This window comes from Ornithodoros turicata, unplaced genomic scaffold (assembly GCF_037126465.1).
Source record: "Ornithodoros turicata isolate Travis unplaced genomic scaffold, ASM3712646v1 Chromosome45, whole genome shotgun sequence".
Taxonomy (NCBI): Eukaryota; Metazoa; Arthropoda; class Arachnida; order Ixodida; family Argasidae; genus Ornithodoros; species Ornithodoros turicata.
Genome location: NW_026999376.1, coordinates 558,782 through 573,642, shown reverse-complemented (window position 1 = coordinate 573,642; position 14,861 = coordinate 558,782). Strand labels below are relative to the sequence as shown.

Below are 14,861 nucleotides of genomic sequence, written 5' to 3'. Positions count from 1 at the left end.
GGGGCATATGCCTTTTTTGGGACAATCGAGACAAAGTACCCACCAGGGTTACGGAGTTGCAACCCCGGACTTGCAGTGATTCCGGAGTAATTCTAGATTTATCAGAGCCTGGAACAGAATTGGAACGGAATGGCGGAAACTGTAACACCCCAGCCTTTCCATTCCGAGGAACTGAAATGAATGCAAAATCTCCATTCCAAGGGAAGCGTGGACTGTTGGGCTAGTTGGTACATGAAACAACTGATGTTCTGAGGCTGGAACATAGAAGGGGCAAATACATACAAAGCCTCAATTTGCCTAAGAAATTAACGATGAAAGATGAAAGTCACTGAAAAGGTTAGTTAGCTGTAGGACTCGAACCCACATCTCGATGATCAGATGACGCACCCTGGAAGTCGCTGAGAAGGCGTGTGACCTTAGCTCAATTGGTAGAGCCGTGGACCGGCAATCCAGAAGATGTGGGGTCGAGTCCTACAGCTGACTAACCTTTTCAGTGACTTTCATAGTTGGCACATGATTACTAAAGATTGAGCAAAAAAAAAAAAGTTTCGTCATGAGCACGCATGCGCTAGAGCCCGTGACAGCCAAGTCACACAGATAGAATGACGAAGAAGAAAACCAAGCAATGCGCGAAAGTCCGGGGGGGCTATGAACTAAGTAAGAACTGTAATTATTTTCCCATTAGAATGATTAATGCCTCGCTGATGCATGTGGAACCACTTCTTATTTCTGCCGCTTCAAGGACCTCTCCTCTTTCAAACTGGACTCTTCACTTCTTTTCAACTTGAGCGTCATCGAAGATCGGAGGAGAGGGAAAACTCCTGCAGTGCATGGGCAGAAGCGTGCCTCCCACCGCTTTGAGCGAGGCAGCGTGCTCTCTTGGTTTGTCTTTTATACACCTGCATGTCTGCCCCACGCACACCCGGCCGCAGCTAAGCGGGATCCTATATACAACCTCTTCGGCACGGGGAACGAACTGATTCATGTCATCGTCATGGGTCATGTCTCGTGGTGCGTGACCTCCCGTGGTCGTGACCACCTTGGATCATGGGACACAGGGCACCAAGCTTATGTGGGGCTAAAAATACCACATGAACTTGCGTGCTACCTACTTAAGATTGTGTGCGGCCCGGTGTACGTAGGGAACCACCCAAGGTTTGACCTCTTTTGCCTCCTAGGTCCGGAACCTGTGATCTAGAAAGCGTGCTATTTTTCGCAAAAGTGACACAGCGATTGCACAACGCAAGGTGCGCGGTAAGCCCGCGTTCTCCAGCCGCTCCCGTTGCAAGTCGAAACTGCGAGGCATCTTATGTATGCGAGACTTCAGGGCTCCGATGTCCCCCTTTTCACCAGTTTGGAAGTGCACCTGAAGTGCACCTGGAAGTGCACCTGAAGAAGTGCAACCTCTTGCACGAAAGTTCCTGTTCAAATAAACCATAGTTGCTCCTAACCGTTCTCATGTTATCTTTGTAATTCCCTCATCGCGGGCTCCTTGACAGTGTTTTTTCTTCTCATTTTCTCTCTCTCTCTCTCTCTCTCTCTCATTTCGACGTATCAGTTTGGAATGCGAAGAATCGAAAGGAAAAAGGGGCTTTTTAGAACTAGGCGTATATATCTAACGTACGCGGTGAGATCGGTCAAACTTGCTGTTGAGGTTCAAAATCGGAATGCCGTGATGAGGAGGAAGCTCCATGGTAAACTTGGTAAACTTGAGTGACATGCAGCAGGATTTAAAAACAGATCAAATGTATCTCGCTACAGTTGTCAAACAGTCGTCAGAGTTAAGATACCGTATGTCTGAAAAGGTGTCAACACACTCTAAGATAAAAGGGTGTGAAACGGTGGTAACTTCCATCACTACCACCTAGGTTAACATAGCCTCCGATAACGGGTGTAAAAGGGTGGTAAAAGCAATTATCATATACCCAAATTGCTACAAAAAGGCGCACGCCCTCTTGCTCACCGAATCAGAAGCGGTAACCCTATCATTCGTGGCAGCGAGTGAGGTAGGGGGTAGAACTTGGCAACTTTTTAGGCACAACATCCGACAACTATTACTTCCTAAAAGGTGTAACTGCTCCACCCTTTTTTCTGTGAGTGCATCTCCATTCCTCGGAATGGGATTGAAATAGAATGCCTGACTCCATTGCGCAACCCTGGTACTTACAGTATTAAAAGATAGTTTCAGCACATGATAAGCTGCAGGCCAGCCATTGTACGGAGTCATGTCGTTATCACTCCCGCTTTGTGGAGATTATGATAATTAACATAAGTGCACGAATGTCACAAAAAGGATGTACGCTTCCCACGCTCAACAAATCAGGGGACTGAACGATGTCATTCAGGATGATGGTCTGCTGGAGGGTGTTATGGGACGGGGTTCTCTTAGCATAGCTGCCTTCTGTTTTGGGGGCAACACGACAGGCACGAACTGGTTGTACCGAATCTCTGCACTCGTGCCTGCTTTACATAAATGTATTGAAGTGCTCTGGAAATCTGGAATGTTTCGGTGTTGCGAGCTTTGCGAACGCAGCCCAGAGGGAATGAAGCAACCCATGGAACATCTGACATATATCGTGCTGGGAGATCGAGACATCCGTGGGACATGATCATTTTGAGTATGTTAGTCTTAAGGACATCCAAGCGAATTTTGCGGATGTCCTGTAATAATCCTTAGGGATACCACGTGGATGTGTACGGGACCTGTATGTTGTATGTTGTTGGACTTGTATATTGCACGGGAACATGTATGGAATGATTGCTTGATTTGTGATTTTCATTAGCTAAATGCAAATTTTCAACTGTTTCGGTTTAACAAATGCAGCACCTTGAAAAATGCATGCCATCACCTTTTTTTTTTTCAAATTTAATTGTTCAGTTTCGCGTTCGTTTGCCATACCGAACAACGCAGCGTCTAACAAAGCCAAAAATATAAAACCCTCCCAGGACCACTCAGTCTAAGCTTTTCGAATGGCGCCAGTGGCATTTCCTTCGAAACGCAAAACCGATGCTATATTGCTTGTTTTCTGTCCTACCGCAAATTGGAGGGTCCCGCTCACCTCTGGTGGCGTGTCTACGTGAGTGACATGTCTACAATTAATTGAATTGCGTACACAAACACGGAAGTGAGGAATTGCTTGGGAGTATTAACTCAGAATCAACATAATGTTGTGTTTCATACTGCTTTTAGTGATTTCGGTTTGCGGCTTTTGTTATATCCATTAAAAGCCGTTCTCGCGCAGTGCTGCAACAAAGTGATTTCTCGTTCTCTCTCGGGAGACATGCTTCATATGATATCCCATCCGGGACCTAATTTGGACAATCCTCGGACCAGCCGAGAGAAATGTCCCACGAACGTGGATTTCTAGACTTGGACATCGGGATCTGTTTCAGACATCCACAGGAGATAGTGTTCCTTCTGGGCGGTTAGTGAATTTGAGATTCATTCTAACGACAACAGTTCATATACTATAAAAGAGTTCGTTCATAGACTGCACCGGGATTACCCGAGGATTAGAGGACACGAGGATATCGTGTCCAACATAACCATCATTTTTTCCAACCTACACATTCCAAGAACGTAGCCATTCATGGAAACGGGGAGCGTAGCCCATTTTTGTTTCGATTAAGAACTGCACTCTTAGGAATGAACTTCACCACATAGCATGCTCCTGGCCAACCATAATCTCGAATGATATCATTATCTGCGCTGATTTGTTGAAAACGGGAGGTGTACGCCTTTTTTGTGACAATTATGAACAGCATAAGTGTCACAAAAAGGCGACGCCTCCCGTTTTCAACAAATCGTTATAGACAACGATATCATTCGAGATGATGGTTGGCTAGGAGCGTGCTATGCGGTGAAGTTCATTTCTAAGAGTGTGCATATTACCACAGAAATGTTCCCGGAAGGCTAATTGTCGTCGAGATGAGCGCATTAACAAGTGCACCGCGTTCGGGATCTCACACACCTTACCCTTTCAGGGAAATATAGTTGACGTAGTTGTATTTTTTACAAAACAGGTTCCCAAAGACACGCCAGGGATAGCCCGACCGAATCTGGTACGCCGACAGCAAGATGTAGACGCACTTTATGCAGTACCACAGTTTGGGAGGCAGGCTGGGATCGTCCACAAATGCACGACGGGTAGAGGCAGGAACTACGAAGAATATCCACACATGGACGACGAGGACAATGAAGATCTGGAGAACGAGCTTCCCGACGACGTACTTGCGCAGATACAAGGCCCGATCCACAATAATCAGCGAGAACTGTGCTAGCAGCACCATCACGAAGAGCACAGGAATCTAAAACAAATGGCACGGTTCTTTAAATGTCGTGTGCACCAAGTCAACGCCATCTAGACTATACACGAAGCCCGATCGCCCGATCGTGACGAAGTCGTTATAAGAGCCTGACAATTCTCAGCCACGCTCTCTTAAAAATAGACTTCACCGCATAGCACGCTCCTAGCCACCCATCATCTCGAACGATATGGTTTACTGCCCTGAATTGTCGAAAACGGGACGCGTACGCATTTTTGTGACAATTATGAACATAGCATAAGTGCTACAGAAAGGGCGTACACCTCCCGTTTTCAACAAATCGGGGCAGATTATGATATCATTCGAGATGATGGTTGGGTATAGGAGTGTGCTATGCGGGAGTGTACGTCGAGCAGCCATGGAATCCAACCTCCGGAAGTCGCATCGAGAGCTGCTGCACTCTTAAAAATGAACTTCACCACATAGCACGCTCCTAGCCAACCATCATCAGGAATGACAACGTTCTCGCCCTAGATTTATTGAAAACGGGAGGCAGAGCCTATTTTGTGCTCATTATGCACGGCACAGAATAGGCTCCGCCTCCAATTTTCAACAACTCAGGGGCGAGAACGTTGTCATTCGGGATGGTGGTTGGCTAGGAGCGCGCTATGTGATGAAGTTTATTTCTACGAGTGTGGTAGGCACACTCGTAAAAATGAACTTCACCACATAGCACGCTCCTAGCCAACCATCATCCCAAATGATATCGTTATCTCACCTGATTTGTTGAAAACGGGAGGCTTACGCCCTTTCTATGACAACTATGACCAGCATAAGTGTCACAAAAAGAGCGTACGCCTCCCGTTTCCATAAAATCAGGGTAGATCACGATATCATTCGAGATGATGGTTGGCTAAGAGCGTGCTATGCGGTGAAGTTCATTTTTATGAGTGTACATCCGTTTCAAATCAGGTGCGGTGAATGCATGAATCACGATATGTCCACATAACAAAAATGATGTAGAGCAGGCCTTCTTTAATCTAGGTGGTGCTGACGCAGTAGTGCATAGCACCCAGCACTCTACCTGTTTCTTGATGACGTATTCTGTGACATTGTCGGTCCTTGCTGTGCTATCCTGTAAAAATATTATACAACTCTCAATAGCAGAAGAAAGAAAAAGTGACGAGACACGCAGCAGTATAGTGAGTTCGCGGACGTTTGCCAGGAGAGCCAATCTGAGAAGTGCGCGAAACAAGCCTTACTTCACTGAACGTCCAGTAACCGAAAAAATAAATGAAGAAGTTGATGAAGTCACACATGAACATGTAGGCATATACGTCAGTCGTTAACCGGTACGCCGGGTGAAGCAGATCCCTGAAGAATGCTCTGAACTGTTCCGTGTAATTGCCGACTCTGAAAGTGCAAATGAGATTTCACAAATCCAGGTACACCATCCAGCGCCTTGTTCAAGTGCCTATAAAAGCGACACAGCGTGTTTGGAGCAAGCAATTTTACCGGAACATGTATCTATGCTTCGCCTGCTCACGCTTATTCCTAACGTGTTAATACTTTCTGCGATATCAAATTGTGATCATTCAAACGTAAAGTGTGTTACGAATCCTTTCATCATGTATTACGAAGTTCGTTTGTGCACTTAAACTAATCTCGGAATAACAATGTTGAATACGTTCACAGGAAGACTTTGCCTTTCGATCCGTTGTTGCGGCCAATGCCTAGCTAAACAGCTGTGGAAACCAGGGATCGGAAACAGTATTTTTTTTTTGTTCGGTTCGGGTTCAGGCATATTGGTTCGGTTCGGGTTTAGCTCCGCTGAACCGAAATTATCAACTTGAACCGGTTCAGGTATATCGGTTCGGTTCCCCCACCCCGCACACACACAGCACAAAAACGCGGTCAGCGTCGGCGGTCGGGGCACTTACAGGGAGTGGAACAGTTACTTTTTTCGGTCCCGGTTTAACCGGTTCATGGGCAGTAATTTTGCTACATGAAAGCGAGCTTTCGCCCACCGTACACGGTTGTAAGAGAAATGTGTTAGAGAACCGTTTCAGGTGAGTCAAAAAAAGGTCGGTCAGGATAGTACAATTATTTCACCTCTGAACCGATTCCCGAACCGGTAACCGTATGAATTTTTTTCGGTTCAGTTCCGGCTCGGTTCAGGACAAGCAAAAACATGTTCTGGTTCGGTTCGGTTCGAGTTCGTCAGAAAATAACGTTTTTTTTTTTTTTTCGGTTTTCCGCCCACAAAGCACTTCTGACCCGACACCGTAGGAGGCATAGTACATAGGCAGACTACGTGTTCATACGCCTTTCTGAGCTGACCAAGCAATTCTGAGGGACTGCGAGCACACTATCTTGTGTGATTTCACGCGGAATCAGGCAGTCTGGTCCGGTCGACCTCTCCGATTTTTTTTCTTTCAAGCATATATCAAAGCCTCGTCCCTAGGAGGCATATTGGCGCTGAAGGTAATTGAAAATAATTGGTGGTTATTGTTTAATTAAATGTCATTCAGATGTGGGCATTACTACCACTGCGCTTCCTACGAAGATTGACGCGACGTATCTTCATAACTATTCATCATATTCAGCTGAATGTTATTTTTTTATTTTTTTTTACATATTCTCAGGGGTGAATAGCGTTGCATCCTACGTTCTGAAGATTTTAAGGTTTGCCTTTAAGGAGATAAAAAAATCGCAAATTTGCTTGATTGGTAAAATATGTTACGTTTTGGGAACCTCACTTAGTTGTCTCCCAATTGTGATGCCCGAAATTGTGTTTGTCTCACAAGAAGAAAGGGCATTTCGAGACGAACACAATGTTGTAGATTACTTTCCTGTATCACAATTCGGAGACAACTGGTTCCCGAAACGTAACATTACAAATGAGGCAACTTTGCGATTTTTTACCTCCTCAAAGGCAAACCTTAGAATCGTCAGAACTTGGGATGCAATGCTATCCACCCCTGACATTCTGTAAATATATATATATATATATATATCAGCTGTATGTCTTGAATAGTTATAAAGACACGTGCCGTTAAACTTCGTAGGAAGCGCAGTTGTCGACATGCCCACATCTGAATGACATTTCATTAAAAGATAACCACCAATTATTTTCGATTACTTTCAGCGCCAATATGCCTCCTAGGGACAAGTCTTTAATATATGCTTAAAAGAAAAATATCGGAGAGGTCGACCGGACCACCCTGCCAGATTCGGCGCGAGATCATCCTCTTTCTACCGCGGCTACGCTGCTGAACGTTATAATTCGTAGTTTTACGTCGCAAGACAAGTATGTACAATTGTGATGATGAGCGACACCACAGTGTTCGATTAGTTTCGCCCTCCCCAGGCTTCTTTGCGTGCGCTGAAATCTCGGCGCACATGTACAGCGCATTTAATGTCCCTTGCGGGATGCCATGCCTCCTAGGGACAAGTCTTTAATATATGCTTAAAAGAAAAATATCGGAGAGGTCGACCGGACCACCCTGCCAGATTCGGCGCGAGATCATCCTCTTTCTACCGCGGCTACGCTGCTGAACGTTATAATTCGTAGTTTTACGTCGCAAGACAAGTATGTACAATTGTGATGATGAGCGACACCACAGTGTTCGATTAGTTTCGCCCTCCCCAGGCTTCTTTGCGTGCGCTGAAATCTCGGCGCACATGTACAGCGCATTTAATGTCCCTTGCGGGATGCCACGTCTCCTAGTGACCTGTACTTTGCCACCAACTTCTCGGGGTCGATCTCGCAATCTACGGGTCACTCGGCAGGCACTCTGCCAACTGAGCACATGTTGACACAGATGGATTTGCGAGGATCTAGTACTACAGCTTACCTTTTCCAGATGTCGCTGGGATGAAGCACAGCGGAACTGGAAATTCCACATTCCTGGGCACCTGTAATTGCAACTGTAACGTCGTGACATATGCAATGTTTCACAGTCACGGTCAGAGTAGGGATACTTTGCATCCTCGTTACGAACCTATATTTTGTTCAGGCAGCTCCTTGGCACCTGGTGTCAGCATGGCAAAGCTCTGAAAGAAAGAATTCGCACCCGAATATTTCACATTTTGGCAGCAGGCACCACATGTCCTACACTAAAACTACACGTGTCTTTCATGAGCCTCTTCTGAGGACACATTCATGAACTTCGCATGTCACGCTCGAAAAGCAGTACTTCGCGTATCACGCTGATTAACAATCAGTCCTAAGACTGGCATCTGTCTGTCCTCTCACTCTTGGAAACGGAAAGCGTACGTTGTTTTTTTTTTTTTCCAACACTTTTCACACGTACGCAGACTGTCATAAAAATGCCGTACGGTCACGTGCTCAGCAAAGCAGGAGATAGAGCGATGTCGTTCTGTATGATCGTTGGCGAACGTATATTATCAATTATGCAGCAACTACGGCACTTCACTGTCATAGACTCGGTCAATGTAGCGCCAACACGAATGTGGAAACTGAGAAAAATGTGTCAGTGACACATCGTTGTATTTACACGCTGGCGGGGTCAGGTTTGTTGGATGTATGAGTTCTTGTGTGTGTAGGTCTCCAACGGCATGGCCGAGTGGGTTAAGGCGTCCTGCTCGTTGGTGGCAGCAAAGGTCGTGCTGAAGAGTGGGAGATGGTGGGTTCGAAACCTACCACCGGCTGTGTTATCTGAGGTTTTCTCTGGGTTTTCCGAAGACTTTCTGGACGAACGTCGGCACAGTTCTCCCTGAAGTCGGCCCAGGACGCATACTAACACCCCTGTCCCCCACTCCTTCCTGCTGTCCTCTCGCCATCTGTCCACATCTGTACGCCGCTCGTAGCCACAGTCGCTTCGCGGCGCTAACACGCAATTTAAAAAAAAAGAAGTTTTTCCTCAACCTCTATAGGATGTGCAGTCCAGTGAATGACCATTTCAAGCGATTGAACTTTCTATGAGCTAAACGTTTCCCATTCTTGTATTAGAAATGAAATACTTGGAATGCAGAGCATTTGGGTAATCGTCAATAGATTGTCTAGAGAAAAGCTGTAATGCAATGATCTACAACACGTATATATGCCTGATGAATGCCGGTGAATTACTTCTATCACGAACTGAATGAACAACTTAGGTCTAGTTAAGGACTTCAATTAATTTAGCCTTACATGAAACCTCTGTGACATCAACTGTAGGAATTTCGGAATTTTTTTTAGCCTACGACTAAAACCGTCTTTATCTCACTATTTTCACTTTCTTTGGGAGCAGGTGCGGCACTACCTTCTTTTAAGCAGCCTTTCTGCTACCTATGACTACCTATGATCACATGATGTGAAAGCACTGATTATAGCTCTTTTGTCTAGAGAGAGAGAGAGCTGTGTGTCACCATCTTTTTGACAAATCGGTCGATGGCGCTATTAATCTCGGCTTTTAAATAACCAGAATGGCAATTCACTGTTCTGTGTCGTCCACAGGGCTGCTCATCCTACGTATATCTCGCATGACATGCCAAATAAAGTTAGTTGAAAATGCAAGCGCCTGTTCTATCTGCGTCTCTCCTCATGTTCTCCCGTGCTTGCGCAGCATTGGAGACTCATAGAGCTCGAAGCTCGTCCTCATTATGAAGAAATTACTTAACATCACTTATTAACCTTTCTGGACAACAGAGGACTTTGATAATCGCTGTAAGGCTTACGATTATATCCTCGCCGGAATTACCGCGGTAACTGGTGCAGAGTATCAACTGTGGCGATGACACACTCTAATCGTCAGCTGTTATTGATGCCACGGCTAGCTGGCTAAGTAAGCGTTTATAGACACGAAGGAATAACGCAGGACGATGTGTAAGGAACAGTTGCAAGCAAGGGTCTGTCAATTCACACTGACGCTTTCGACATTCATCGCTTGCTTTTGTTTTGGATCTGTCTAAGTTTGGAGCGCAACCCAATGCTTGGATTGGTTCAAACTCTCATCCCTCTGTGCGCTGTAGTTTCTTTCACACTTATACCCTAATTCCACTCTGAAATGACGAGACATGTCACGTGAAGTTAACGATCACGCTTGCTAGTTGGAAATATCTCTGATCGCACGTTAGCAAGGACCATGCAAGGAATGAGGCTTGTGCAGTGACGTCACGTTTACTCATGTGACTCGGGGAAAACATATCACCGCAGCGGAGGAACAGTATAGGTGGGCATGTCGTGACTTGTTGCGGTATGCGTGAAATTACGAGGTCATATTGCAAAAGCACACGCTGTTACCTCATTCGGGCCCCAGTAGGACGCCTGTGACGCGTCCACATGTTTTCCCGAGTCAGGTGGCCCAAAGGCGCTCAAAGGGCAAGCGTGACGTCATGTGCGCGAGCCTCATTATAAAAATATGTGAAAAAAATGCGTACCGTACAGTTCTCCGATATCGCGCACATCGTGGAGGAGGACACCTCATTGGAATCAGTAGTGATGTCCTTCCACAAACCCTTGCTTTTCAGCATAAATCGGTGAAAAAAAACAAAGAGCAGCAGAACCAGGTCGTAGAGGGCGTATGATGAGTTCCCGCTCTGCTTTGCAATCCCAAGAACACGAGGTGCATCGCAAAAGTGGCTCGTGGCTGACGACACATTCCAGTCGAAGAAGTCAAACTGGAAAATATACTTGACTACCACGATAGCTTCAGTGTACGTAATGACGGTGATCCAGAACGTCTTGGAAGGACGAGGAACGGAGAGCGAACCCCAAAGGAAGGCCATGAGGGGAAGAGGTAGGGAAAGGAGGCTCGCGGTCATTATCTGGTTCACGACAATCATCAGGTAACATGCGATCTCGGATTGGGACATTATAGCATAGTAGCATGCGGTGAAGAATCGAATGGCCGACGGTCTACGGGTGGGAGTTATGCAGCGCGGCATGTCAGCGGCGAGCCTGTAGATAAATTCCTCGTTAGCATCTTAAAAGGGCACCGCACTTCAAAATCAAGCTTAGTGACACAGTCCTGATGCTACCTGACCGTCATTCGGCATGATATGGACCTTTTTCACATACGCGTCGAATCCTACCGGCTCTCCAGCGAACCAAGCTCGGTGCACGTCAAAACAAATGCACGTGGTTAGCGCGAAGGGCCAAAACCGGTCCGGTGTGGAGCCGACAAGCTCGCGCCATTCGTTCGGTCTCCCCACTGGTCCCCACCTATGTTGTCCCCATAGTCCACCATCTAGTCAAGACGGAGATGATCCTTTCCGGCGCCTCAAGGTCATACGCATGCGCATAGGCCATTGTGAAAAAGGTCCATTGTGCAACCGTTTAATTTTGCTACCCCAATTTTCGCGGGTAGGACACAGGACACATACTCTTGGCGAATTTCGCGACTTCAAGGAAACGCTATGAACGCAATGAAGCGCTATGTGTCCAATACGCCAATCTTTCACTTCAAACAAGGTTAAAACAGAGTAGATCATCTTGTACTCACGAGCAAGATTGTGCTGAATCTTCCGGTGATAACAGTCGTGCTTCTTTATGAAGCCTGTTATTGCAAAGATAAGGCGATATTGAATTTGTACCAGCCGTCCAGAATGCGCTGGCATCAGGGAATGTTTTCCGTACCCACAACACACCAGGTTACATGCAACATCATTACGAATCAAAATTTAGCAAACTTATTTCAGGCCCTCTAGAACGTTACACGGAGACTGCAAAGCGTCCATTTCAGACATGTACGGACAGAACCGACGAGAAGCAGCCATGGGATTAGCAAAAGGGGGCATGGGGGGTCACTTGTCAAAATTACGCACTTCTTATACATAGGTAGAATTCCAGGTTTTCGGGTTTATCCGAAAAAAATGTACGCCGGTAAGATTTGAGGCAATTTATCCAAAAAGTCTGGGTTCCAGTTATCGACAACAAAGCAAGAAAAGCCATGTCTCAATGAATACTTGACTCACTGAATCGTTTCCTCTGGTGTCGAGATTAACCCTGTTGCAAAACTCATAGGAGTTTTTTTATGGGATCTATACATATATCCCATATCAACATACAGAAGACACAATACACTGGAGTGTTACGGGACGGGATGTCTCATATCACATTGCAAGGGAATACCATCAGATCTTATATAACGCCGGTTTGTTTGCGTGTTTGTTTAGGGGACTGAGGGGAGTTTGGCCAATAGCAGCATGCCTGCTACACCTACGATGGGTGGCTCTGTCAAACAAAATCCACGGTGCAGCTGTCTTTCGCGAAGCAACCGTGTAATCCGGTGAACTTTATCAGATAATTCGCAATTGGAGTCACTGAATAGGGTACCAGTGACCTTATTTGACGTGTGGGTATTTTGATGCCATTTCCAAGGCCTGCTTGGAAAACGCAGCACCTAGAGTTTCTCTTTTGTTTTCAGAGAATCGTGCTTTACTCTCAAATTAATGACATAGATGTCATTGTCTGCAAGTTGTGCAGCGTGGCAGTGAGCGTTTTGGAGAGGCAGAGTCTCATTCTTTTTGTAAATATGTCACTTCACACCTGTAGCTTTTTCTCCGAACTTCCGATATTAACAGAGATACAATAAATAAAAGACGCAAAGCTCCGAATACTCGGAACATAATAAACGCCGCAAAACGTCCCCTGGTTATGCAAAAAATAAACTGAAAAAACCCGGAACCCTATATGTCGTAATATTAATATGAACCTCTCAACACCTGCACAGTTCCAGCATTTCGTCTCCAGGAAAGAAGCTGATGGATGCAGCCCCCCCCCCCCCCATCGAAGCACTTTGCCCCCCTTGGAAAAAAATCCAGAGCACGCTCATGGCGACAGCTGCTGTCTCTTGCCGTCCAGAAATCTGCAAGGTGAGATCTGCACACATGACGAAACATACAAACGAAGCCCAGAAACCTGTGTTTTCAACATATCATTCGTCGCGTAAAAAAGCAAAAGCGTTTGTTTCTTTTTAAAGCTGGCGCCTGCGGACTCCGTCGAAAGCCAAATTGGATTGATCAGAATCCCAGTGCCCCAAACTGCTAATTGAACCTTCCGAGTCCACGAACCACATTCGGTTGTTGCTTTTGAAAACTGGCGCCTCCGGAGTTAGCCGAAAGCCCGATTGGCGTGATCCGAATCCCAGTGCCAAAAACGGCGAATCGAATCCTGTGAATCCACCAATCGCGTTCCTTTGCTTATTTTTAAAATTCCGCCTCTGGAGTCTGCCGGAAGCCTCATCAGCCTCATCCGAATCCCAGTGCCCAAAACGGCGAATCGAATCTTTCGAATCCATCAACCAGGTTGGTTTGATTATTTTTAAAATTCCGCTTCTGGAGTCTGCCGGAAGCCTCATCAGCCTCATCCGAATCCCAGTGCCCAAAACGACGAATCGAATCTTCCGAATCCATCAACCACGTTGGTTTGATTATTTTTAAAATTCCGCCTCTGGAGTCTGCCGGAAGCCTCATCAGCCTCATCCGAATCCCAGTGCCCAAAACGGCGAATCCAATCTTTCGAATCCATCAACCACGTTGGTTTGCTTATTTTTAAAATTCCGGCTCTGGAGTCTGCCAGAAGCCTCATCAGCCTCATCCGAATCCCAGTGCCCAAAACGGCGAATCCAATCTTTCGAATCCATCAACCACGTTGGTTTGCTTATTTTTAAAATTCCGCCTCTGGAGTCTGCCGGAAGCCTCATCAGCCTCATCCGAATCCCAGTGCCCAAAACGGCGAATCGAATCTTTCGAATCCATCAACCATGTTGGTTTGATTATTTTTAAAATTCCGCCTCTGGAGTCTGCCGGAAGCCTCATCAGCCTCATCCGAATCCCAGTGCCCAAAACGACGAATCCAATCTTTCGAATCCATCAACCACGTTGGTTTGCTTATTTTTAAAATTCCGCCTCTGGAGTCTGCCGGAAGCCTCATCAGCCTCATCCGAATCCCAGTGCCCAATCGGCGAATCGAATCTTTCGAATCCATCAACCACGTTGGTTTGCTTATTTTTAAAATTCCGCCTCAGAAGTCTGTCGGAAGCCTCATCAGCCTCATCCGAATCCCAGTGCCCAAAACGGCTAATGGAATCTTTCGAATCCACCAACCACGTTGGTTTGCTTATTTTTAAAATTCCGCCTCAGAAGTCTGCCGGAAGCCTCATCAGCCTCATCCGAATCCAAGTGCCCAAAACGGCTAATTCAATCTTTCGAAACCACCAACCACGTTGGTTTGCTTATTTTTAAAATTCCGCCTCAGAAGTCTGCCGGAAGCCTCATCGCCTTGACCCGAATCCAAGTGCCCAAAACGGCTAATGGAATCTTCCGAATCCACCAACCACGTTGGTTTGCTTATTTTTAAAATTATGCCTCTGGAGTATGCCGAAAGCTTCATCAGCCTTATCCGAATCCCAGTGCCCAAAACGGCTAATGGGATCTTTCGAATCCACCAACCACGTTGGTTTGCCGATGTTTAAAATTCCGCCTCTGGAGTCTGCCGGAAGCCTCATCGCCTTGATCCGAATCCAAGTGCCCAAAACGGCTATCGAATCCACCAACCACGTTGGTTTGTTTCTTTTTAAAACTGGCGTTTCCGGAGTCTGCCGAAAGGCTCACTGACCTGATCCGCACCCCAGTGCCCAAAATGGCGA

The 14,861-nt window shown here is 46.2% G+C and overlaps 1 protein-coding gene across 1 annotated transcript in view; it reads right to left on the bottom strand.

Moving 5' to 3' along the window:
• The window catches only part of LOC135374164 (piezo-type mechanosensitive ion channel component-like), a 123,867-nt gene that overhangs the window by 11,069 nt on the left and 97,937 nt on the right, over positions 1-14,861 (bottom strand). The window contains exons 30-36 of the mRNA XM_064607177.1: positions 11,715-11,768; positions 10,651-11,170; positions 8,271-8,322; positions 8,124-8,196; positions 5,529-5,679; positions 5,351-5,401; positions 3,977-4,308 (exon numbers count right to left, since the gene is read on the bottom strand). Coding sequence (XP_064463247.1) covers positions 3,977-4,308; positions 5,351-5,401; positions 5,529-5,679; positions 8,124-8,196; positions 8,271-8,322; positions 10,651-11,170; positions 11,715-11,768 — 1,233 coding nt within the window. The remainder of the gene's footprint in view (positions 1-3,976; positions 4,309-5,350; positions 5,402-5,528; positions 5,680-8,123; positions 8,197-8,270; positions 8,323-10,650; positions 11,171-11,714; positions 11,769-14,861) is intronic.